At 44.2% G+C, this 25745-nt stretch overlaps 1 protein-coding gene across 3 annotated transcripts; it reads right to left on the reverse strand.

Moving 5' to 3' along the window:
* Window positions 1–365: 365 nt before the first annotated feature.
* On the reverse strand, window positions 366–25700 carry slc33a2 (solute carrier family 33 member 2). 3 transcript variants are annotated; one of them, XM_086207389.1, is made up of 7 exons: window positions 25592–25662; window positions 24182–24433; window positions 23097–23907; window positions 12306–12453; window positions 8136–8236; window positions 4084–4193; window positions 366–1846 (listed from the first exon to the last, which is right to left on the reverse strand). In XM_086207389.1, exons 3-7 carry the CDS (start codon window positions 23794–23796, stop codon window positions 1640–1642), a joined length of 1266 nt encoding a protein of 421 aa, XP_086063515.1. In that variant the 5' UTR covers window positions 23797–23907; window positions 24182–24433; window positions 25592–25662; the 3' UTR covers window positions 366–1639. The 3 variants fall into 3 exon arrangements, with proteins under 3 accessions (XP_086063515.1, XP_086063514.1, XP_086063516.1); XM_086207388.1 differs by lacking the exon at window positions 24182–24433 and having other exon boundaries at window positions 25592–25700; XM_086207390.1 differs by lacking the exon at window positions 24182–24433 and having other exon boundaries at window positions 25596–25678.
* Between the last annotated feature and the right edge of the window lie 45 nt (window positions 25701–25745).

Genomic DNA, 25745 nt, shown 5'->3' on the forward strand with positions numbered 1-25745 from the left:
CCTTCCTCTCTACCCTGGCGTTGCCTATCCTACTATACAAACAGCGCTCCCAGATAATGAGGCCTGGTGAGAAAGCTTAAAGTGGAGGTGTATTGAGGGGCCTTGTAAGCCGCCTAATCCTCCTTCACAGCATTTGTTGTGTCATTAGAGCTGTATGGGCTGTGGATACAGTGACATGGGCCCTATTCACTACTATAGCCCTCAGCCAGTCCACTTGCAGAGAGCCAGTGTTGCGTTGGTGGTTGCTGTAAGCCACAGTGGATTTACAAAGGTGAGATCGTCCTTAAAGCCCACACAGGACCTCTCCCCTGGGGATAGAGAATATCAGAGGTCACACACACACCAAAAAAACCCCCACCAGAACGCAGAATTTATTCAGCAGCTTTATTTTGTGCAAATCTCAGGCAACACAGTAGCTGAGAGACAAGAGATGTGCTTTGCAACAAGTTTTCTGGAGTCGGTACAGAACAGACGGCCGGCTACATGGACGGATGATGACGTACAGCATCCTTTGATTCACTCTTTATCTATTCGTCGTTTGTATGAGTGAAAGCCGATGAACAGCTGTGGAAGGTTGCTGAAATTGCTAAGAATACTACATTGATGTGAACCAACCCTGCCGTCTCGTTTCCCCATTCTAAGACTACGTTTCCATCAGTACATTCACCCAGATGAGTCTCGCCCAGCCTGGTGACAACATTCCATACTGCTGTTTCTATAGTTGAGGCTCGTACAGTACCATGGAGAGTTACAGTATAGTTGATAGTACATAGATTATTGTGCACTTTTAAAGCATAAAAGTGAGACATTAGCCAAAGTCAGAGGCTTTGTTCTTGGAAACGTTAAAACAACAGGCTCACTCTGTTTTTAACTTAAAACTGGAGAGGAGAGGGCACCATGCAGTGCGTAAAGCTGAGTTTTCTACAGGAGGTAAGCTAACTGTCAGGGCAGAGCATTGTGTAGTTCTATCTTACAAGGGAGGGGGGGGCTACTTGTCATAAATAAAAGTGCAGGAGTACATGTTGATCATCCAACAGCAGCACCGCATCGTTAATGTTGTTCTACAGCAAAGCGTCGACAGCGTCTACGCACCTACGCTGGATGACCCTTGTGACTTTTGTTGCAACTACTTATTTATTGTGAGAGAACGTACAGGAGGCTTCAGCTAACGTAGCTTCCCATCTCTTGTTTCCCAAACGAGTCTCACCTCTCAGCGGCGTGCGTGCAGTGTCTGACGGTACCTCACTGCCCTGACACGCCAAACTGCAACGCCTGCTGTGTTTGTGCTCGTCAGCGAACACTCGGCATCTGTAGGTTTCGTCACGCCACCGTAACTATTAAGACTTTTCATTACGTTTCAAATGCAGAGTAAACAAAACAAAAACAGTTTGCCAGTGAAATGACAAAGTGCAAATTTGAAGGGGAAAAAACCACACAACTCTGTAGTATCAGAGTAATTAAATGGCTGATATCTCCTTAAAATATGGCAAAATATAATAAGAAATCGAACACATTTAAGACCTTTAAAGTGAAATGAAGGTTTTCTGAACTTCTAGTGAGTATTCATCAAACAAGTTATTCAACACTTATTCAGCACCTGAAGACAACCCGCATCAAAACCTTCCTGCGGGTCTTGGTCTCACTTGGGCTGGTCTTTGAGCTGGTGTTCCCTCAGCGCGCCAGTGAAGGTGGCCGTCCACACGTGCAGCGCCGTTCCTGCAGACAGCGTGAGGAAGAAGAGGAAGGCAACTTGGAAACCGAACCAGTCCACCAGGCCTCCGGCCAGCGCGCTGAACATCAGCTTCCCCAGCACCTCCAGGGTCGCTAGGAAGCTGTAGTGGGTCGCCTACACGGGGAACAGAAGTGTAGTGGTGCGGTGAGTAGAACAGAGGAGGAGGGAGGATGAGAAACGATGGGACGTGAGATGTGCTTATGTGCAACAGGATTTTTAACCCTCAATTTCGTCTCACAGACAGGAGGCGACGCCTTGCTCCTGACATCTATTGTATACTTCATGTAACATTAAAGTCTTTGCAAGCTCACTTGACAGACAGAAGAGGGAAAAGGAATTACAAAGACGTTTGCTTCCTGTGTGTGAGACTAAACTGAGGGGTTTTTGTGTGTAAGAACAAATATTTCATGAATGAGGTCCATTGTTAGTAGAGGGGGAGAGTAGTAGATGGAGGGTAAGGTCTGGAACACTACATTGATACAACAATATATTGCAATACTTCCTCTTATGGTACACTTTAAATACAGCAACACCAAATACTGATAATTTCATTCGAACAGCAAACATTACAAACCGATTCCACCATCGCCGTTTTTTTTGATGGTGTGTTAGAGAAGGCAATGCGCCTCGTTACGTCTTTTCAACAGATAACGTGAAGTACAACAAAGTAATTTTCTTGACGCGTATCAATTTTCACCAGAATCGTTTAATCGAGATACGTAAAGTACCTGCAGCGGCAAATCCTTCGATTGTTATGAACATAATACAAACCACTGATCCCACAAAGACAGACAAGGGACAAGTCGCGATTCCAAACTTCAGGAGAGGGCCAAAGTAAAGAGCAGAAACACAAACCAACATAAGACTGGAAGGCTGACAGAGAGAGCATGAGATCATGGTCTGAGACGTCTAAAGAAGAGTATCTGATCCCAGCCTTAAGGGCTCCAGGACGGAGCAAGAGAGAGGGGCCAATATTACCTAATCTGTGGAAGCCTCCTCCCTCTGCCCGGCAGCACCACATTCAGCAGGTAGCTTTGAAAATGATGAAATATGCTTCTGCATTCCCTCTCAGGTATATAGACGCAGCTTCTTCTTCTTCTTCTTCTTCTTCTTCTTTCCATTTTAAAGCAGCAAGCCTGAACTCTCAAGCACACATTTGTGACGGTTTCATCCACACACAGGATCGAAACCATTCGTTCTCTGTTTTCAGTCACTGTGGATCTGTCAGTTAACAAGTGCACCACTTATGCCCACTGTTAATCATGTTAATCAGCATTTCCCACTGGAACTGTAAATGAAATCATACGGATGTGACGAGTGACGGTGGCGAGCGGGTAACTGCGAACTGCACAGGGAGGTAGAGAGCGGCGAGAGCCCGTGTGACCACGTCTGAGTGGAGAGCCTTAATTCGGAGCAACTTGTTTGACAGATTTGGTTTCTTTCTCCTGGGGATCGTTAACAAGCACTCACACGATCAGCTTTCTGTCACTGGATACACTACCTTCAATAACACACATACACCAGCTAATGCTTTCCCCTCCTACGCGCACTCACTCACTCACTCACTCACACACACACACACACACACACACACAGGCCAAAAAGCAAACAGTATATGTGTCATGAGAACCTCTCAAATTAACCCTGGTTCACATCCTCACAGGTTCTGATTGGTTCCCTCTACTGGTATTTCTTTTATTCTACTAGTATCAGGATCTCAATATCTGCTGCTATGATTTGTTTAATTTCGCCTTTTCTTCTCCACTTTACAACTGACAGCAATTTAAATGATAATTTGTCACCTTCAGAGATTGAGTGAATGGCTGTGCTAACAACGATCACCTCCAGGCAACGATGGCCCAGTTACGACAGGGACAAAAGGAGTTATGTCAAAGAGGAGAAATCGACAGAGGAGAGGGAAAAGTCAGAGTGGAAAAGAGAGCACTTAAAGGACTACAGAATGACAAAGACGTAAAACGAGGTGGTGGGGGGACAATGCCAGTGCGGGGAGGGGGGAAAAAAAGGGGTGGGGGAGACAAAAAGAAAAGAAGGAATGAATAGAAACTGGGTCTGCGAAGACTTATGAAATTTTCCAGGTGGAAACAGCTGATGAGAACTGACAGGCAGAGCAGATGACAGGGAGGGAGGTGGTGTTTAGGTGCGGCCCCGTACATCGAGGGTCTCCCTCCCTGGCTCCCTTTGGCAACCAGAGGAAATGACCTGACGTTACTAAACTGCACAGGAGATGACCCACTACCACAGAAGGAGACAATTAACGGTAAGAAAGAGACAGCAGAGCGATATTCTTACATTGAGCCTGCAGAATAAAGCTGTGAGATGGACAGTTTTACCTGAATGCTTTCCTCAGCCCTCTGAGTGCAATGCATCATGGTAGTGAAAGTGAGGGTGGTGATGAGACCACCCAGGAAGTGTTGGACACTCATGCTCAGGACAGCCATACCTGAGGGAGAGAAGACACACGGGCGAGTCAAGGAAAACGGAACGGTCCCATACGGAGACAAATACACTTAAAGGATTATTTTGAAGAAGTCTAAATCAATGATATTCACATTGTGCCGCTTCGCTTCTCAGTATCGTTCACACTCGTACAAAGCAGAGACAAAGCAATAAGCTGCTGAGATGTCTCCTCTCCTTCCTCTTGCTACAACCACCCGCCTCGTCCCCAAAACACATGTAGTGTATCCTCTGAGGGGAAGAGGCAGAGCGCAGTTATTGGGAAACACAGAGGAACCACAGAGCCTATCTGTCTCTGCTCCTGATAACACTGAATTATTCACTCAAGCCGCCAGAGTTCTGCAGAATAAGACTCTTCAGTCAGCAACACAAGAGTGTTGCAGGCACACGGATACACCAACCGATCAGAATAGTGGGAAGCGGAGGGTTATCATGTAATATTGAAAATTCAGAAAAGGGATGTTTTCTCTTCTTTTCTCTTTGGTTCGGTCTTCCTGAAATCTTTGTTCTGGGTTTAAAGTGGAGGGGGAGAGGCCTTCACTTGCAGTCTGAGAGGCCTGAAACGGGGAACAGATAACTCCGCCAGAGATCAATGGCACAGATCTGAATCCCAAAAGCTTTGCAACTGGCTGTGCTACAGAATCAGATGTGTCATTCAGACATTAACAACAGAATGGCTCTCTGGAGAAAGACAGAGCACCTCTATCCTCACCATAATCCACTCTTTCGCTATAATCTTAGTGATCATTTGGCTAAAATGGAACCTGTTTTGGAATGGATACCCTCTAAATGATGCCATGACTGCTTGTGACTCTTCACGATATTTTGATTCTCGAAGTGTTTAATTTATTTTAGAGAATAACTAAAAAAATACAGACAACACAGCGTTACTTTTTCAGGCTTTTCTCCCTGATCTGACATTACCAATTAGGCTATTTTCAAGCAGTCCTGGTCTGTGGATGTTTTTAATCTAATCCATCACAGCAGCATCTCCTCAGTGGAGGAACAGCCGGGCTGAGAGGCAGAAGCTCAACTTCAGCCCGTGTTCAGTCACCTTTCTGTATGCTGCCATTGACCGGGGGCTGAACACACGACCAGCAACACAACAGCGCTGCGATAATTTAGGTGCTCATTGTAACGTTCAGGTTCTGTTGAGACTCAGTTGTCGCTCCTGTGAAGCAGCAGGTGAAAGGACAACCGAGCAAAACCATCTTTGAACCAGACGGCCACGTTCCTCCCGTTCACGCGAGGTGTGTGTCCGCCTCACCCGGCGTTCTTCATCTGGGACTTGCAGCCGTCTGTTTCGATGAAATCTCATGGTAATGCCTGTGTGTTTTGTGTGTTTATTGAAGGAACGAGAGGGGACTGTGTACAAGTGATCAGGATCTGGAAAGTTGAAATATGCAAATATAAAGTGTTCCATAAACAACCTGAGTGATGCACTTCTTCCCTATACATGACTAACAGTGTCGTTATGAGTCAACATGCCTATGGAAACACCGGTCGCTGTGAGTGCATATGTATATCGTATGTTAAACAGCACAAACAACAAACGCACGAGAAACACAGGCAACTGTACAAATGTGATGTGTCTGTGGGCTCAGGGAGGGAGGGAGGACCGGCTGCAGCTGGAGTGAGAGTTGTTTTTTTAAATTTTATTGAAACTTCATTATATTGTTCCTCACACTACTTTCTCTGTTCAATGGGGCGAGTGAAACACGGTAATAAATGCAAATAACAATGCAACAATTGAAAATAATATGATGAAGACAGGTAGGCAGGACGTAGTGATGCACCGACGGTAATTACATCACTCGTTAGGCCATTAAAAAAAAAAAATCCATATTTGGATTCGAGTGGATGGGTCACAGGAGAGCAAAAGAAAAGAATATACAGAATACCTTTCTTTTCATTTCAGTATGAACTGTGGGCCCCCAGGTTGTAAATACCAGAGAACAGCCACAGGGTTTTTATCAGGGCTGTCACTTTAACGCATTCATTAAATGAATTAATTACACCGCAAATTACCGCCACACAGTGTTGGGACTAACTCGTTACAGCGTTATTAGTTACTGCCAAAAAAGTAACTTTGGCAGTAACTAATAATCAAACGCATTATTTTTAATATTCAATAACTCAGTCATAGTTACTAAACGATCCGTTCATTAGTTTATTTTACGTTATTTTACTGTCTCGGCTGAGCCACTGTGTTTACTTCCTGTGTCGGGGGGGGCTTGAGGGAAGTGCAAGAGACAGGAGGAGAGTGAGCTGCGCTGTGGGGGCGTGTTTGTTTACAACAGCAAGAACGTGCAAGACATCATGGCGGAACCTCGGGCGAGTTTCTTCACGTGGAAGTACACTCACTACTTCTCCTTCGTTGAGCAGAAGGAGAAAAATGTTTATGTTAAATGCAACTCGTGTCTCGGAACTAAGAGCCTCTCTGCGGCCGCAAACAGCAGCTCTCATCTATGAAAGCATCCAGGCACGCAGCGTCCAGGCACGCAGCGTCCAGGCACGCAGCGTCCAGGCACGCAGCGTCCAGGCACGCAGCGTCCAGGCACGCAGCGTCCAGGTACGCAGCGTCCAGGCACGCAGCGTCCAGGCACGCAGCGTCCAGGCACGCAGCATGAGGCGGCGACGACACTTTTTGCTAAAGCTAGCAGGTCAGGGACCGGCACAGATGTCACCTCACCCCCGTGCACCTAAGCAACAGTGCCTGAGTTGTTCTTCTCAACGAGGGAGTGCTACTGCTAGCCAGCCTGAAGTTAATCAATCAATCAATCAATCAATCACTTTGAAACAGCTTAGTGTTTGTATAAATACAGACCATATTGTTGAGCGGGGTTCAGTTCAGTGATGAATGCATGTCAAGTAGTACAGAGCTCACAATGTTGACAGTTCTGAACTTTTTTTTCGTAACTAAATAGTTACTTTTCATAGTAATGTTTTATTTTTTGGTTTTAATAACTGAGTTAGTAACAGAGTTGCTTTTGAATTGCAGTAACTAGTAACTATAACTAACTAATTTTCAGTAACCAGCACAACACTGCCGCCACACTTGAGGGGCAATTCAATGCGAATTCTACCCGGACACCAGCATTTCAAACTTGGCCCATTGAAGGACCCGTACTTGGCAGTGGCTCGTCACCTCACACGTGCATCACCAGTCAAGGCGCCAGTTTGAGGCTCCGCCCTGACTTAGGTTTTATTCAACCACCAATAAAAATATGGATTTCAAATCTTCTCTTCTTAGTGTACTCATTTGATTAGTCATGCACTACGATTTTGGAATGTCCTAGAATTCTCTATTTGGGGACCTTAAGCAGGTATGAGATTAAAATGCGATTAATTAGATTTAACTACAAATCCTGTAATTAATTAGATTCATTTCTTTAATTGCCTGGCAGCACTAGTTTTTATTTATTAACCCTTGCAAGGAAAAAGATGGACACACCTACTGCCTTTCATATGACATTGACACACACATTTTTTATCACGTATGACTAACAATGACACCAAAACTGAAGCAAAAGATGCTTCTGATTTCGAGTGGATTTGAATCGACGGATTATTTTACTGACAACTTTCACTGAGGACCACGTCTCAGGTTGACATGGCTGATGTGACGCTCTCCATCATTGAAAAGGTGAGGAGCAATGAAATATCAGAATAAACACATGATCTGACGGAGGCAGGTTACAACATTTCTAAGATGTGATAACGACATAACTACTTAGGCTGGGAAGCAGGAGGATGATATGGATGGTGTCTGTTTGTGATACAAATAAAGACTGGCCTGCTGAGGCTGGTTCAAGTCAGGAGGACAGAAAAATAAGTTTCATGTTAAGGAAAATCCGGCGCCAGTTATAGACGATGGCACTGTCCATCCCCCCACCTTCCCTTCCACCATTCTGGTTCTGTCTCTCACCTTTCATGAGTGGCGATGGTTCCAACACAGTGAGCAGTGAGCTCTGGAAGACCATGCTGACGGTTCGCAAGACAAACACACGTCGCATCAGAGCCCCGATGCTGAGGAGAGAGAAACAAAAGAGTCGGGTAACAGAAAGATACTCGCCAACTTTCAGGGCTTACTTTCTTGTGACAGTGACTCGGGGCTAGTTTTACTGCATGTGGAGACTTCCAGCATCTCTCTTTATGTCACACACAAGAGCCTACATAACCAGGGGCACACACAAAAACATACATGATCAAGCTTAAGTAAACAAGTCCCCAGACACTAATTGATTCCCTGTTAGTGCAAGAAAATCATCCCCCTGTGGGTTTGGTTCATGACGTAATCAATAACCTAATGAGAACCCCAGCATGAGGAAGATAATTAATCACACACAGACACACACGCGCGCACACACACACACACAGTGTTGTGTGACATCAGGGATTAACAGTGCCAATCACTCAGAGGATGCCTGCCACTCAAAGGACCCTGTGTGTGTTTGTTTATGTTTTTGCATGTAATTACTTATGTGTAAAAAAAGGCCGTGCGGGAGAAGGAGCCCGTCTCACAACGCAGGATACATCAACGGAACTGAAACTGCAAAGCAAATCCACAAGCAGCTCCTTTTATTTCAGTCCATTATTAAGAGTTTATGAAGTTCCAGGCTACCACAAGCAAAGCCAAGTATTTAAAATATTATTCAGAAATAAAAGATGAGACGATGATCACTGCTTCAATAAGCACACGTGATACCACACACATGGGTGTGTAGTTAACGCCAGAGTGAGACCGGTCCGGCCGCACTGCTCATGGCTTGACTGGCTTCCTGACTCACATCAGTGGACTTTTAAAGCAATACTTCACCCAGAAAGTGTATCTTGCTTTTAAAGTGCTAAGAAATATGTGTTTGGAGTTTCTCTGAGACCTCAGAGTGCAGAAAGAGCCAGCAATATAAATTTAGCTTTATGCAAATGGCCAACAACATCATGCCCCCACCACCGCCGCCGCCGCCATCATCCATCCACTCTCCATCAAGCCTTGCCTTACTTCTCTTCAGGAAAAACGATCCTGAATCATTCACATGCTAAACACATTCTCCTCTTTGCTGCTCTTTACATTCCCTCTCAATACCAGCCTTTCATATCTCCCACTCTCATGCTGAAGGGTGTGTGTGTGTGTGAGAACGCGAACCTGCCTGGCTGCCACCTCACACGGGCCGGGCCCGGATAAGAATAGCCACATTCTCAGGTTGCCAATAGTGGCTGTAAGGGAGGGGGTCACTCACTGACCACTCAGCCGTTTCTGATGGAGGGGACGATAAACCTTCCAACGAAGCTTTTAGAGTCTGGCCACAGCCCACCAGACAGCCCTTTCACTGTGTGCATACTGTATAGGTTTGTGTGTGTGTGCGTGTGTGTGTGTGTTTGTCACAGGCTCAGGTGAGGAGACATTAATGATCGCACACAGCATCACCAAAAACATCAAGTTTGATCTACAATGACACATCTACAAATGCGTGAGTAAGCCCATTATAACTCGGCTGCACACACCAGAACATTACTTTGTGTCGTCAACGCTTGCTTGTGTTGTGCATCACTCCAGTTTTTCATAACCCTACAAAGTCCTCTGATGGCTCCATGACACCGTCTGGTGCACTGCTTCCGTCACTGTGCAGGTCAAATTAAGCGATATTGTTTATTCCAGAGCTGCTGATGAGCTGCTTGGTCGACTGAAGGTCACATCCACAACTGTCCTCTTGTCTTCTCCCCAAACCAACAATCTAAAATGTTTACATTGACTATCAGAGAGAGGAACAAGACAAGAGTCGCCTATGAAAGGTTGGAACAGAAAATTTAAAAATCATAAATTCTCTCAGCAACTGTTATAGAATTAACTAAGTAACTGCAGCACCAATTTATTAGACTTTTGGTTCAAACCTTCTAAAAAACTAAGAATATTTGTATCAGTACTGTATCTCTCCACCTGGTATTGTAAGTCACTGTGACCGGTTAAACGTTCAAGGAACATGCCGACGACTTTTTGGGAAATGCGCTCATTGTCCGCCATCTTCACAGCCAGACGACCCGTCTCTCCACTCCAGACTGCCACAGGCTGCTGACTGCTGGTTAGCTGGGTTAAAGCGAGCAACAGGGACTAGAGACACTTCAAAAGCCATCAGACACACTGTTATCTAAAGTTTTAAAATTACGAGGCTGATGATGGTTTGTTCATTCACACAGTGGAAAATTAGCGTAATTCCTGAAAAGTTGGCATGTTCACTTGGAAGCCAGGCAGGCGTCGTTTGTCTGCTCTCAGCGGAGAAGGACTTGAGAGGGTTTTCTGTCAACATACTGCTGCATTTACAAGTTACTACGACTATTACAAGTGAGATGGAGCGAAAGATCTAAAATGTGTTTTTCAGAGGATCTGAAAGTGCTTTTCTTGTTGTCTTTGGAGCCTGTGTGTTTGCTACTGTCACTCGAAAACATGACAAAGATAAACAGTCTGAAACAAGAGCGCAGATAAGTTGGTTAAACGGGAGGAAAACCGTCAGCCGTTTACATTCTCTACCACAGTCGTCCACATCCGGTTCATTAAACTGGTGCTACTGGCCTTTTCACCGCCCTCTGGCACCTCCAGCGCCTGTAATCTACCTTTAAAAGAAGATGTTGGATGTTTTGTTGAATGTACAGTAAAGCATGTTGTGGTGCTAACACAGTATTCTCCATTCAGGCACGCGTGTTATTTATAGTTCCCATTACATCACACTGGCCATAGGCAGGGCTGGAATATAATGTGATATTAGTGTGAGCAGACATAAAACCTTACGCAACCGCGGTTGGCCACAAATGTCAGAATGTCAATATGTTGAGGGGGAGAAGAGGAGGAGAGAGGGTTAAATGCGATCATACACTTCTTAAAAAAATTAAAAAAAAACTATGGCCATGAATGAATTCACTTGTGCAAAAACAGCTTCTTCACTCACCTTCCCTTTTCATTTTCTTATCTCGTACTCTATGGTTTTTCCTAATGTTTTAACAAAGACTATTGTTCAAAAATATCATGCTGAAGCAGACAATATTCATAGACTAATTAAATGACATTAACATGACACTGAAATGGCTTTTCGTAACGGCTGTCACAATTAGCGATCAGAACAATTCACAATCTCATAAAACCTGTGATATATTAATCAGAAAATCCAACATGCTTTTATTTGTAGATTCAACAAAACACTCACATTGTCTCATACCCGGAGTGTGTGTGTGTGTGTGTGTGTGTGTGTGTGTGTGCATGTGTGCGCGCACGTGCGTGTGCATGATGGATTTGCTGCTCATGCTGTTCTCACACCATGCACCAGACACGGGGGTCCCTGAGCTCTCAAACAAGGGTATGTTTACTTAAATTACTGAACACACAGAGCAAGGCAGGCAGAAAACACACACACGCAAGTGTGCATGCACGCACACACACACACACACACACACACACAGACACAAGAGAGAGAGAGACAGAGACAGACAGTAATAGGAAGAAAGAAATAGGAAGACGGGGAAGCGTGCAGAGGAGGGGACAACAGTGGGAAAAGAATGAATTAATGAATTTGGGAAGACGAGGAGCAGCAGCGTGAGGAAGATGATGATAACACGTGAGCAGCTGTCAACTAAGTACCAGTTTACAACAGTAATGAAAATGCCTTGAGAAGAAGTTCCCATCTTACTTTTGACGTAAAAAAGTACATTTCCTAAAAAAATCTAAAAGAATGTGTTGCATTTCTTTCAAACTAAATAAACGATCTAAAATAACGGTATTTGAAGAGAGGTTCATGACCGCACTCTCTGGGAAAAATATTAACTGAATTAAACTTTTACTGGTTCTAAATGGTAGTTTTGATGTATTTTCAGTCGATTGCCCAGACGTGGCACAAAAGGGGGAAACTTAGATGAAGCCCTCGTGAATAACTGCATGAACACCAGTGTTGGGTGAAGCCTCAACAGCACGCGGCCCTTCACTTTCATAGCTATGTTACACCTGTCACGTTCAAATTCTTTGGTAACATAAAGAAAACGATACATTTCAAAAGGACTTTACAGTCAGACTCCAACAAATGATGACGAGGATTATCCTGCTGATGAAGGCTACCTGAACTGAGCGAGCAGCAGGCCGCCCAAAGAGGAACCACAGATGGAGAAGCCCATGGCGATGACGCCGTTCCAAAAGCCGAGCTCCCTGGCCGTCATGTGGTGATCCAATAGGAAAAGAGGAAACATGGTCACTGCACCCTGCTCACCTGCATAGAGGGCGACGGGAGAGAGGTGGAGAAGAAGAGAGATGACAAACAGGGAGAGAATAAGAAGAAAAAATAGAGGCAGAGGAGACAGGAAGTAAGATCTACTGGAAGCAGAATTAGTGGTAGAATTTAATACTCAATCAGTGTAGTATGTAACGTATATCTCTGACTAAGCATCTGGGTTTTTTTGTTGTTGTTTTTTTACATACAGTATTACAGTACATGAGACGCCTCCTAAAAGTACCCGCCCACTCCAATCACAGTCACCCACGATGAGGACGTTGTTCTAAAATGTTTAGCCTGCAAGAGTGAACAACATGGCTCTCCTGAGATGATGACTGCAGAATCAAATACAGCACGCTGACACGCGGCGCACCTAGGCCTATTCCTGGAAAGTGTCAATAATAGATGCCTGACAAGAAAAAGAATACCCTCAGTCACTTTATCAAACGGAGGCCTAGCACTTTTCCTAAAGCACAAAAAGGAAAACACAACAAAAACACAAAAACTTCCAAAGATGAAACAGACATCACAAAGACCTCTCAGTCAAAATAAAAAGTTTCTGTCAGACAGTAAGACTTTCTCTGTGTGGTGTTGAGTGTGGGGGTAATGTTCTGCTGAACATTACAGTAAAATATTCAGTGGCGCCGACTATACGCCATTATTATATTAATGGAGACTGACTTCAGAAAGACAGTGGGACCAAGGAGCTGCGTGAGTGACAGCTTGGCTCCCAGACTGCTGTCAAAGACGACGCAACACAACCAACGACTCACTCACTCAGTCAGCCAAGAGACAAACAAAAATAGAGAAAGAGGAAAAGAGACAGATGAAACAGACTGCGATGAAAAAAAATTGTAAGAGAAAGCTGAGAAGCTCCCAGTGATCGGGAGTGCAGCAGCAGAACGAGTGTCACCGCTGTAACAGTGGCGTGACACCCCGGCAGAAACGTGGAGGAGCTAATGTGGATTCTCCGTGTAGGAAACATGTCTGTCACTCATGTTTCACCGCTGGCAGTTCATATTTGTTACTACCATCACCAACGCAGGATCAGCTTGTTAGAGACCTCTCCAAACCATCCTCACCTGCCTGCAACATGACACAGCAAACATACTGTTTAATTCCCTGAGACGGGATACGGCTGGACAAAAAAACTGAATGATCAATACTGTGAATGCTTAATTATCCAAGTTTACTGGTATGTTGATTGTGATTCTGAATCCCATGTCTAATCCAACACATACAATATACAACAGTGTGTGTATATATGTATATATATATACATATATACACACACACCAAAATAATCACTCTGGTGTTCGTCTGCTCCCTGTGCTTTTTTTTTTTGGTCACAGAGAGAATAAGCAATTCAATATTGGCAGGCGCAAACACAATTTGACTCTCACGTACTCAGTAAAATCAATGCCAAGACAAATCCTGTTACCGTTACATTTGAAATCCAAAAAAACAACAGTTTCCAAACAAAATCAGTGGTAAATTGGTATTTTTTGAGAGATTAAAAAGAGAAGGATCATGCACTAATAAATGCTACATTTACCCTGATCGCACAAAACGATTGAAACAAAGCTCTAAACAATTAGTCAATTACTTGTTTGACAAAGGAATTAATGTCATAGTTACAGAGACCAATATTCTAAATTATGTAAATTGAACGGTTAAACAAAAAAAACAAAAAAAATTCCAGATTCATCAATAATCAAAATGAAGCACTGGGTACCCAGATGACATGCCGCGACATGCGTATGTACAGGAGGTCTCTCTCTCTCTGACGCACAGCCATGGGGGGGTTAAAACGTTTATTTGGATTTTTTAGTACCGAGTTAATTTTTCTGAGCAGGAACCCACGTGGTGGTCAGACCCAGCCGGAGCCACACTGATACACTCACAGCCTCCCTGCGTATTATTCACATTTTAATCTCTGTCATTCTCTGTGCTGAACTGTTATGAGTTGCATCAACTGTGCCGTAACCATATTAGTCATAATAGAGTCAACACTGGCAGCAGCGGTACCCATGATGCCTCAGTTGTTTACCCATGGTTCTGTGCTCCCGTGCCTGTCTGCCTGTTGTTTAGCTCGGAGCTTGGAGCTTTCACAGTCCTGCCTTCAACTAATTATTTCTTTAAAGAGGGGATGGGGGGGGGGGGGGTGTGCAGACAAACACAAGCAGGCTGATTATTCCTTTCTATAAATATTCTCAAAGCAACAATTGTCCATTTCAGCAGGGATTTCATTAGACATCTGCAAAGATTAAACAAGCGGAGCGGAGGGGAAGGAGAAAAGGGTGGAACAAGGGGGAGAGGATGAGAGAGACGGAACAGAGTGGGGAGAAAAAAACTGGAAAAAAAAAACAAAAAACAGAGAGGGGGACCAAGAGAGTTGGTCATAAGGAGAAAAATGAAAGAAATCAAGAAACAGGGACAAAGGACCAGGAGGTGAGAGAGGACAAAACAGGAGGATTAAAAAAAAAAAGAGCTGTAGTGCAGGAAATGACAACGATAATGCAAGTGAAACATGACAGGAGAGAAAGGAGAGCAGCCGGGATGGAGAGAATCAGCTAAAGAGGGGGGGGGCAGATGATGAACAGAGACATTGTTAGGAGGTTAGTGAAGAGGAAACAGAGGAGGGATGGCAGCCTCACAGAAAATTCAGTGTTTGTGTTTACATTAGAAGCAGACAGCAAAAAGACACGGAGCGAGACAAAACAACTTAATATTAAGAGATGAGGTGACAAGAAGAAGAAGGGCAGGTTGCTTTATTTCTGGATTCAGGCGCCACCGCAGCACGGGGGTTCTCAGTGACGTTTATCGCAGCATAGATTCTTGTGCTTTCCCACCCGTTGTTGATCAGAATATAATATCAGGCAGACTAGTAGGCTAGCGTGAGTCACAGGAAAGACACGACGAGACTTTATTTTGAGGTTGGGCCCAGCACTCACTGAAAGGGGACCTCAACATTCCCTGAGAGTTTGTGTGATATGTTTTTTCATTCTCAGATTATTACTATTATTGTCCAACAACTTAAAGGAAAGGGGAGAGGAATGCCTGCAGTTGGTCTCTCCCCCCTTGGACCTTGTATTTGGCTTTAGGAGAGGTGCTTAGGGTTTGTTCTCTTCTGCAACTGGCAGTGGGTGTCCAGGTCACTATGGTCCCTGCAGACCTGAGGGTGGCAAGCAGAGACAGGATTTGCACTCAAGACTTGGAGTCAAGTCATGATTAAGTCGCACATGCAGTGACTCCAAACTCGGGGTTTGGGAGCTGTTAGCGATCTTGTTTTTTTCTTTGGTGCAGTAAAAAGGTCAGTCTGATGAGCAGAATCTGACTTTCTTCTTAATGCGCATGCAGGATCTGCTCCCACGGACCCGACTGCAAACAAACAGACCCTGAACCTGTCCTTACAGTTTTATTTCACATCATCTAAAACATTAGGAAACGGGTCCAGGTTGCTAAAAAGTTCCTCTTTTAGGGATGAAAGTACTAAGCAACTTCGTGTCTTAGGGGTGCAGGAATTAACTAAGGGATGAAGACTGAGTCCAGAACATCAGCCAGCTGCAGCAGACACAGACTGCTGGTGTCAGGAGTTAACAAAGACCAAAAACACGCAACAACCAAGAGTCCCCCTAATCAGGGATGCAAAGGGCTGTGCGATAATACGCGATATATATACATATATGTTGTGCGATATAAAAACAGCTACCGTACGAAATAACTCTCTGTCATTTATATGGTTATTTTGACGTGCAGGGTATTGGGCTAGCTCTGAGGCCACACTCACGTTGCATACACAATGAATGCAGGCCAGGTTAATGTAACTGCTTGGCAGTAGCATTTCACGTCACCCGAAGTACCAGTTTACAGCTCCGCAAGCTGAGCATGAATGCAACATGGCAGAAGCGGAGAGCTCAGCGGAGAATATAGTGGAAACGGAACCAAAAGAGGAGAACATGCCAAAAAAAGAGGGAACTGAAATTCCATGGTGTGGCGCTGGTTTGGTTTTAAAAAGTCAGACAACGACCAGGAAACGGTAATCTGCCAAACATGCCGCCTGCAAGTTGTTAGCGGCGACTCGAATACGTCGAATCTTTTCTACCACTTAAACTTACATTTCATGTCAGAACAAGCTGACAAAGTTACCTTCCTAAAACTCAACCTCTTAAATGTTAATTTATTGCACTTTTATGTGCACTTTTGTTCAGGTTAGCGCACAGGTCAGTGCACAAAATGCAATTAGCGATTGTGCTTGTTAAAAGAAGGGCTTTCTTGATTGTCACTTGAAGCACTTTGTCATTGCCATTTTATTTATTTTCATACATTGCACTTGAACGCAATCCTTTAAAACAGGTGGTCGTCGCAGATATTTTGATTAGTATTTGACCACTGAACATTTGTATTTTATTTTAATTGATCTCCTATAGATATTATTTTGTTTTATATATATAAAACATGTGTTTTATAAATAAATGGAGAAAAGATAAGAAAACTGCTAGTTATTTCATTTATTTTGAAGGAAAAATACTATATCGGTATATACAGTATATCGTTATCGGGATAAAGAATTACTGATATCGTGATATAAAATTTTGTCCGCATCGCTCAGCCCTAATGGAAAGTAACCGGAAATTTTCCACAATATGTTCAGCTCAGGAATTTTGGAAATGTTTACTTTCTTTTGCAAATGAGGTGGAGCCTTTATTAACAGACGGAAATATACTGGACTTAATGATGATAATTTTAGGAGTAACTGATACAAACTGGCTTTAACCCTGTACTGTGCATCACATGGAGAGATTTTTGGTTTTTGAGGCCTTGTTAGTATAACCCTAACCCTAACCTTTGCCCCTAACCCTAACCTTTACCCCTAACCCTAACCTTTACCCCTAACCCTAACCTTTACCCCCAACCCTAACCCTTTACCCCTAACCCTAACCTTTACCCCTAACCCTAACCTTTACCCCCAACCCTAACCTTTACCCCTAACCCTAACCTTTACCCCTAACCCTAACCTTTACCCCTAACCCTAACCCTAACCTTTACCCCTAACCCTAACCTTTACCCCCAACCCTAACCCTTTACCCCTAACCCTAACCTTTACCCCCAACCCTAACCCTTTACCCCTAACCCTAACCTTTACCCCTAACCCTAACCTTTACCCCTAACCCTAACCTTTACCCCTAACCCTAACCCTAACCTTTACCCCCAACCCTAACCTTTACCCCTAACCCTAACCTTTACCCCCAACCCTAACCCATTCCAGTCAGGTAAATTCAGATGACGTTACTGAGCTTAATAGTTCTGACCAATTACAGTGTCCTCAAGTTAACTATCAAATGCTAAATTGAAACGTATCTTCTACTTTTCGCGAGCTAGTTTTCTGTTTGATCTGACATTCTGCTTGGACTGTTTATTCACCTGCTTAAGAGAAAAAACAAAATGTTTGCATTTGTATCAGTTCAAAATGACAAGGTAAATAGATACAGTAAAGTGAAGTAAGTACGTAACAAATTATCCCAAAACTTCCAGTTTACTCCTGTTTATTCCGATTCAAAGTTTCCAATATTCCCTCATTTTTGCAACACTAGACATCTTACTGACATCTTTCAAATTCAAGCTAAAGATCTACCTGTTTACCACTGATTTGAATTTTCTAGGCTTGGTTGTTATCATTCGTGCACCTGAGTTATTGGGGTGAAATGTAAGCATTTGTCGATAGAGGAATGGTGAAGCTGTCTTCACCAGGAATCCACTGGTTGCAGCACACAGAAACTGATACGTGGCATTAAAAAGTTCTGTAATGCGTCTGCCGTTTCCAGCAAACACCAACAGTACTACAAAGAATTCAGTCTTAATTCTGATTAAAAAGCTTCAAAGAACAGTGTGAAAACATCCAGTGGAGTGGATCTGTGGTCTTTACCGGTCGAGCCTGCTTTAGGAGAGTTATTAAAAGTTTTTACTAACTTTCAAAAACCTTCATTCCAGAATATGAGCTGATAGGAATGGTCTGTGTGTGTGTGTGTGTGTGTGTGTGTGTGTGTGTGTGTGTGTGTGTGTGTAGTATTTGTGTGATGGAAGGGTCTTGGGTGCTGGTCAGCATGGAAAGGGGATCAGGGCAGGATAAAGGTGAGCTAAGGTTGAGAGGTCAGTGGGGTCAAAGCCTGACGTCTGCGCTGCAGCTTGGACAAAAGAACTGGCTGAGCGACAGGGATCAGTGAGGACATCCACCCCCACCCCCCCCAAGAACGGCAGTATCACTCTCTGCCCAGAGCTAGTTAAACTAAGACAGGTTCATACACATGACATGTTTGAGGACAACACACATGGAGAAAATACACTCCATAAGTGCAGATGTAAGACAGCCACCCCCCCCCCCCACACACACACACACACACAACTCTGCAAGGTGACTGAGTTGATTTTGTTTTGTTGATCTAATACCTATAACCATTTTTAAAAAGCAAATTTTATAAAAGTGATTGGACTGTTATTTACCAACTTTTCTTTTTCTGCATGAAAACAAGTTGATAAAATAATTCTGTTTTGCACATGAAATGTAGAGGTAAACATTGTGAATTCAAGTTCCATTTTTTGGAACTGGAAAATTCAATTGGAAAAGCCAATGGATCATATATTTATTGAGGAAGAAGACTTTGGCGAAACTGGATGGACCAACGATGTCTTATAAAAAAAAAACGACCATCTACTGATCCCGATGGCGTGCCGACGTTGTCCTCATGGTGACATAACGTCTGATACAGTCGGCTTCACTTTCAACGCACGATACTCAGCCATCACTTTGGGAATCAATCAGTGTTTTAAGACGCCTTCAGGGCCACAGGACTTTTTTGGGGATGCAACCGCTATTCAAACGAGTTGGTGATGAATTTGCGATATCCTCCTCTGTACGATCAATGGATATATTATATATTTGATTTAACTTTTTCAATGCATCTAAAGGTTTGATGGTATTAGTAATTGAATGTACTCCAAACAAAGGCTGATATCGATTCTGATCAGTTGATGAAAGACTGAATTATTCTGATAATTGAGATGGACTGATTGTGGTCACGGGTGAGGATGGGCTCTTCAAACGGATCTACATGGATGAAAGTGTTTATTTCTCTGGCCATTTTGCTCTCTGTCTGTCTCAGGGCACCATGTGGTGGTTGTTCATTTATTCATCCCCTCATCCCTGCAAGTCCTCTTTTCTCCCCTCAGGAAAATACCCTTCCTCCCTAAGTTTCTCTCTTATTTCACTCACTCTCCTCCACCTCCCCCATCACCATCATCCACTAATGAAACTGTCGTCTGGAGGAGACTACGGATTATTACAGGGATGATGTGTGTGCATGTGAGGCAAAGGTGTGCACCCTCCTTCTGACTGAGTGACGTGCAAAAATACGTCACTCAAAAGTTGTCTTTTGTTTTACTTAAAACACAAAGCTAAAAGCTCAGACAAAAACCAACACCAGAGGGCGGTAATGCATCATTTCACAGGCAGTAGTCTGCTTATAAAGAGTGTAAAACAGAAAAAAAAGGGGAATTCTGAAAGGAGTTTCTGATATTTTGTGCATCCTTTTTAAAACTGCAGTGTCAGACCTCCTAAATAAACTGGCTACTGGATGCATTTTGCCATGCCTTTGTTGTTGTGTTCATCCATCCATTACTTCATCCACCTGGTCGATTCCCAGAGAGGTGCACTGCCAGGATCGATCGCTTCTCGCAAACATTCATTCTGGTGTCAGATGTGCAGGGTAACTAGACACCTACCTTTAAAAAGAATGAGCTTGAGTGTGTAAGCAAAACACTACAGCAGCTTTCACACTGGGGCTGTGCAGTTACCATGAACAAAAGAGTTACATAACATTAAATGACATTCAGCAATACAAAGCATTTTAATTCAAAACCAGTCAAGGAGCTGCAAATTAAAAAAAATAAATAAATAAAATTATGTGCCTCCAGCTGTGTAATTATGATAAATAACACTTCAGTTTGCAATAAAAAGATAATGATAGTCATTTCAGTTGCAATTTTTAGTGTTTATGCTGCAAGCACAAATGTCAACAAGCATCACTGTGCCAACAAATTAGGATATTAAACTTTGATTTACAATTTTTCCCTGGCCTTCTCCGCTGGCGCCTTCCCCCCTTTCACCTCCGCTCTCTCTCCGTCCATCCCGACACGCCTACCCTGACAGCTCCATCATTGGAGGGGTCGCAGCTCAAACGCAAAGATTCCACTGTGGACGCAGCACAAACTCAAAGGTCGTTATGGGTAGATGAGGGAGAGGGTTTATGCTTGTGTGTGGGGGGCTGGGGGGCAGACAGACAGATCACCAGTCTCACACAAACATGCTCCCACACCCCTTGAACAAAAACAATACAGTCTCACATAGGCAATTACGCGAGGACATTCGGGCCTCGCCTCACAGGTTACACAATCCTCTCTGTCCCGGCGAAGGTGTCAAATATTTAGGCAGGAATTACAAGTAATAAGGCCGTTGATGAATCTACAGTGTTTAATTATGATACTGAAAACACTAAAATGATCCCGAGCGTCAGCAGATTGAGTGTGTGTGCTTGTGTGACAGTGAGAGTGCTGAGTGGTGGAGTGGGTAGGTGGGGTGGGGGTTGCTCCCCAGACAGATTAGGGGCTCCAGCCAGCCTTCATATTTTGTCTAGTAGTGTTGTCTGCTGGGGTTCATCCGATTACAGAACCACCCGGAACACTCTCTCAAAAACACACATGCGCACGCACGCACGCACACACACACACACACACACACACACAAACTGAAAAACAAAGGCATATACATTCATGCACATATACAAGTGAATGCTATGCAAATTTGAAGAGACAATTATATTTCCACCACCCACATCCACACAAACACACATCAGCATGATCTTCCATCTCTGTTTCTGAACGCCACAGACACAAAGACACTCTAATCCTTACATAATCCCCTTCTGCTAGCAAACACCAAACTCCTGGTCATATCAACTCTCTCTCCCACACACACAAGCTTGTCTGATCCATAACTACTTTTAATTTTTTTGTTTCTCTTAGGAACTCTCTCATTCACAGACAAAACTGCCAGTGTGAACTTAACATGCATTCAAACTAACACCTTATTGTTGTTCGGCAGCTGTATAACTGTGGTACTACACAAACAAAGGCTTTATCTGAGGCTATAATGTGTTTTTTCCAATGCAAGACCTGCAAAGTTTCCAAGTTGCCTTGCAACAATGACTTCCCAAACTTCTTCCATAGGCTCGGACTGAGTTCAGTTATGATGGGTACACCAACAGAGACATCTAGTGGTGAGCCATGAGTCCTACACGCAGAAACAAGTCAGGAGACGCTTACAGTGAGAAACACACAGACAACACCAGGAAAAATCACAAGTCGTTGCTTTTCATTGTCTGGCACATGAAGAAAAAATGAATCAAAAAACACTTTGAAGCTGACAAACGACTCACCCTGTTTCTAAGTTGATAGGCTTGTAATTTTCTTAATTTTTGGTCTTTGCATTCCCTCTCCAATGAGTGATGAAGGCAGTATCTTATTGTTATAATTAGAAAAGAATACTAATTTCCAACACGGTTATTTGACTTCAGACTCTGTAAACCATGTAAACATTCACTAGAAGGCTACAACTGGAGCCTGGCTATCTTAGCCAGGGAAAGCTAATATAATACAGGCTGTCACTGTCGGTGCGTACATCTTTCAATTACACCCCAACAGAAACATCCAGGAACAGGGGTTTTGGCATGAATATTCATCTGACCTTCCCTTCAAACATAGGTTACACTTCTGAAAACAACTTTGCTGCCTCTACTGGGAAAAGCTCTATGTCCTGTACCCTGAAGCCCTGTGAAACAGTGACGCTGGAAAGGTTAGAAAATATGCTTTTACTGGAGCGCCCAAGTGACTGTGCAATTATATAACCACATACAAAAAAACACAAGCTCCATGTAAGACATTATCAATAAGATTTTTTTTGTAACTGTAATTCAATTTAGAAACAAATATATTTTGAAAACAATACTGCACAAAGGACTATATATGCTTTTTTTTTAATTTAGTTTGAGTTTGTAAACTGAGTAGAGAAAAGCTCCTTTCAATCCTGTCTGTAATTTGTGGGCTTCTGGATAAAAAAATGCCTGTAGAATCATGAAACCTCTTGTTTATGACTTTTTAACTAAATCCTACAGCATCAGCGCGTACCTCCACTCTCGCCTGCTTTTCCCTCTCTGTCAATCAAAGTAAAGCAGGCCTACCAAAATATGCACAAGGAGAAAAAGAAAATATCACTGACAGTTGCATTTGTTTATATGTGACAAAAAAGTCAAGCATTTCAATTTGTTGTCGTTTTTTTTGGTCATGGAATTAAAAGATAAAATAAACCTTTATTTGTCCCTCAGAGTGCCGGTCCCCAGGTCAGTGTTTAATTTTAAAAAGGCCCACTTTCCCATGCAATTCTTGGTCACAACCAAATTTAGGGAACATTGACTAAACATATAATATCTGAATTGCATAGCAAGAAATATAAATCTACCTCTATTGACCAGAACATAGAGCAGTATCGTATATCAGAGTAATTTATGTGCATTCTTGCTCAGACTCACCCAGTTTGTATGTGAGCACATACAGGATTGTCCAGGGGGTGCCAGGCACAGCCAGCAGCTTCCTCCAGACCCTCCATGGCCACACAGCATCTAGTCCCTGTCCTCCCTTTCTGCCGCCATCAGCCTGCTGGCCCCTCACAGTCTCATCATCCAGCACAGGGGCCCCCCAAACAAACAGGGCCACACCCGCATATACGAATGTCAGCAGCATGAACATCCAGCTCCATCCAGCCACATCAATCACTGCCAGGAGTCCACCTCCAGCAAAAACTGATCCAGCTTTATAGCCCACAACTTGGGCTGTGTTGCCCAGCCCCAGCTCCCCGCGACCCTTCAGCAACCCCACTGCGGCTCCATCTACAGCAATATCCTGGACAGAGGCCAGGGTATTCATGGCCAGCAGCGTTCCTGCGACTCCCCAGATATGTCCTTCTGGGGCCAGTGCAGCACTGGAGAGACATGTCAGTGCCAGACCAGACACTGTCCCGACCAGCCAGCGACGCTTGGTGCCAACCCGGTCCACCAGAGGGGCCCAGAGAACCTTCAGGACCCAGGGGAAATAGAGGATCTTGGTGAAGCCGATGCGGGTGAGGGAATGTCCAGCTCCACGCAGGTACACAGGAAGCAGGGAAGACTGGAGACCATAGGGGATACCCTGGACAAAGTACAGCAGGCCCAGGAAGACCAGTTTGTCATTCATGCTTCCAAACAGGACCCTGGGAGCAGAAACTGCAGTGGTCCATCGGTCAGGTCATTGTCCTAGTTTATATTCCGGGAGAGCAGATCGACAGGACCAGCTGACTCAGATGACCTAGAATGACACAACAATGTGAAGATGAAGGTTATTAATGTACAACTTAGCATTGACTACTGCAACTCTCTTCTGGCAGGCCTCCCTGCAGGCTCATTCAAGCCTCTGCAGATGATCCAGAATGCAGCAGCACGTCTGGTCTTCAACCAGCCGTAAAGGGGCTCATGTCACCCTGCTGCTGGTTTCTCTTCACTGGCTTCCAGTGGCAGCCAGGATCAAATTCAAGGCACTGCTCTTGGCTTACAAAACAATCACAAGAACAGTTCCAGCCTACCTGGAATCCCTGATCCAGGTCTACTCTCCTTCTCGCCCACTACGCTCTGCATGCGAAAGACGCCTGGTGCTTCCAGCCCAGCGCTGCTCCAAATCTCTAGCCAGACTCTTCTCTTCTGTCGTTCCCAAATGGTGGAACCAACTACCGAACTCTGTGCGTTCTGCTGAGTCCCTTCTACTTTTAAGAGACAATTGAAGACTCAATTGTTCAGAGAGCACTGAGGCACTGAACCTGACTCTGCTCCTCTTTGTCCTGTGGGGTAGAACAAGTCAGAGGGTCCAAGACCCAGCACTTAGTGACTATGTAGCACTAACTGGGTTGTGTGATGTTGTATGTTTGTCCAAAAAAAAAAAAAAAAAAAGGGAGGGGGGGGCGACACTTCTTCTGCCACTAGATGGCAGTACCTGTGACCAAATCACAACTGAAGCACTTTTGCGCTTCCTATGGGATTTTCCTTAAGTCTGAATTCTTGCTTGTGTTGTACGTCACTTTGGACAAAAGCGTCTGCTAAATGAAACTGTAGAATTGTAGAATAGCAGAACTTAGGCTTGTGTTGTGGCAGCTCAGAGGAGGGTCGACGTCAGACCCTGCAAACAGCCTGGCTTGTGGAATGAGACTCTGCTGCCTTTTGGTTACGACCGAAACATTCCTGTTGTGATGCAGCTCCCTAGGTTCGTCATCAGAACAGGGAAAAGTTGGAGGCAACATCGCCCAGTTTGATTCCCTAGAGTCTGACAACAAGAACACCACTCTCAACACTGATCACGGTTGTCTTCGTTCACACTGTGTACAGGTTGTGCGCTGTGCCAGGCCCCCGACAGCATAGTACACTCCGATGATGCCGGCCCCAAGACCCCCTGACAACTTTAGACCCCAGAGCTCAAACTTGGCACCAAGAGATTTGTAGTGCATCTCAGTCATTCATCATCATCTCTGACATCATCCAATCACCAAGCTTCATTTGAGCACACCTGATGTAGTGCCCCCCTCTGTGACTTAGTGACCCGCGCACAGACTGACCGAGGGCGGGCTGTAATCCGTCACGTCCTGGCCCCGCTCCCGACTTGGGGCGCCTTCCTAAAAATAGCAAAAGCTAGCGCTTCAAAGTCAAGCGGTATGCGAACTGTGACGTGTGCAGGTCTGTAGTGAGCGCATGTGTTTTTATTATTTCATTCTAAATCAACCCAAGAACACGACAATGGCTGTCATACGGAAAGCAGCAACAGCTAACGTTAAGGTGTCAAAACCGATCGTGCTACCATGAGCTAACCGCTAGCGTGCTGGCACGCTAAACCAGTAACACGAATAGCTTTAAGACACAATTACACGGCTTGGCAGTAATATTTACGGCTTCTAAGTCGACAATAGAGCAGTTCTGTGTGCATTCATGGGATAAATATTGATACATACTGACAAAAGGAAGTTGTTTAGCCGGGTGTTAGCTGCCCGCAGAAGGTGCTCCGCTTGTTTATAGTGACTCGTGTGGACTGAATGAGCTATGAGGTTGCCAGGTTCTGTGACTACAACCCCCCTTCCACGGATATAAATCAAAAACAGGTTATTT

This window comes from Aulostomus chinensis, chromosome 6 (genome assembly GCF_037954235.1).
Source record: "Aulostomus chinensis isolate RoL2024-O1b breed Wild chromosome 6, RoL_Achi_v1.0, whole genome shotgun sequence".
Classification (NCBI taxonomy): domain Eukaryota; kingdom Metazoa; phylum Chordata; class Actinopteri; order Syngnathiformes; family Aulostomidae; genus Aulostomus; species Aulostomus chinensis.

What these genes read in the sequence shown, in the direction of transcription:
- slc33a2 (XM_086207388.1), bottom strand. Translation starts at nt 23,796, where the DNA reads ATGAATGACAAACTGGTCTTCCTGGGCCTGCTGTACTTTGTCCAGGGT. An exon ending in TGTGCTCACATACAAACTGG is followed by an intron (nt 12,454 to 23,096) that starts GTGAGTCTGAGC and finishes CCCTCTATGCAG; the next exon opens with GTGAGCAGGGTGCAGTGACC. An exon ending in CTGCTGCTCGCTCAGTTCAG is followed by an intron (nt 8,237 to 12,305) that starts GTAGCCTTCATC and finishes CTCTCTCCTCAG; the next exon opens with CATCGGGGCTCTGATGCGAC.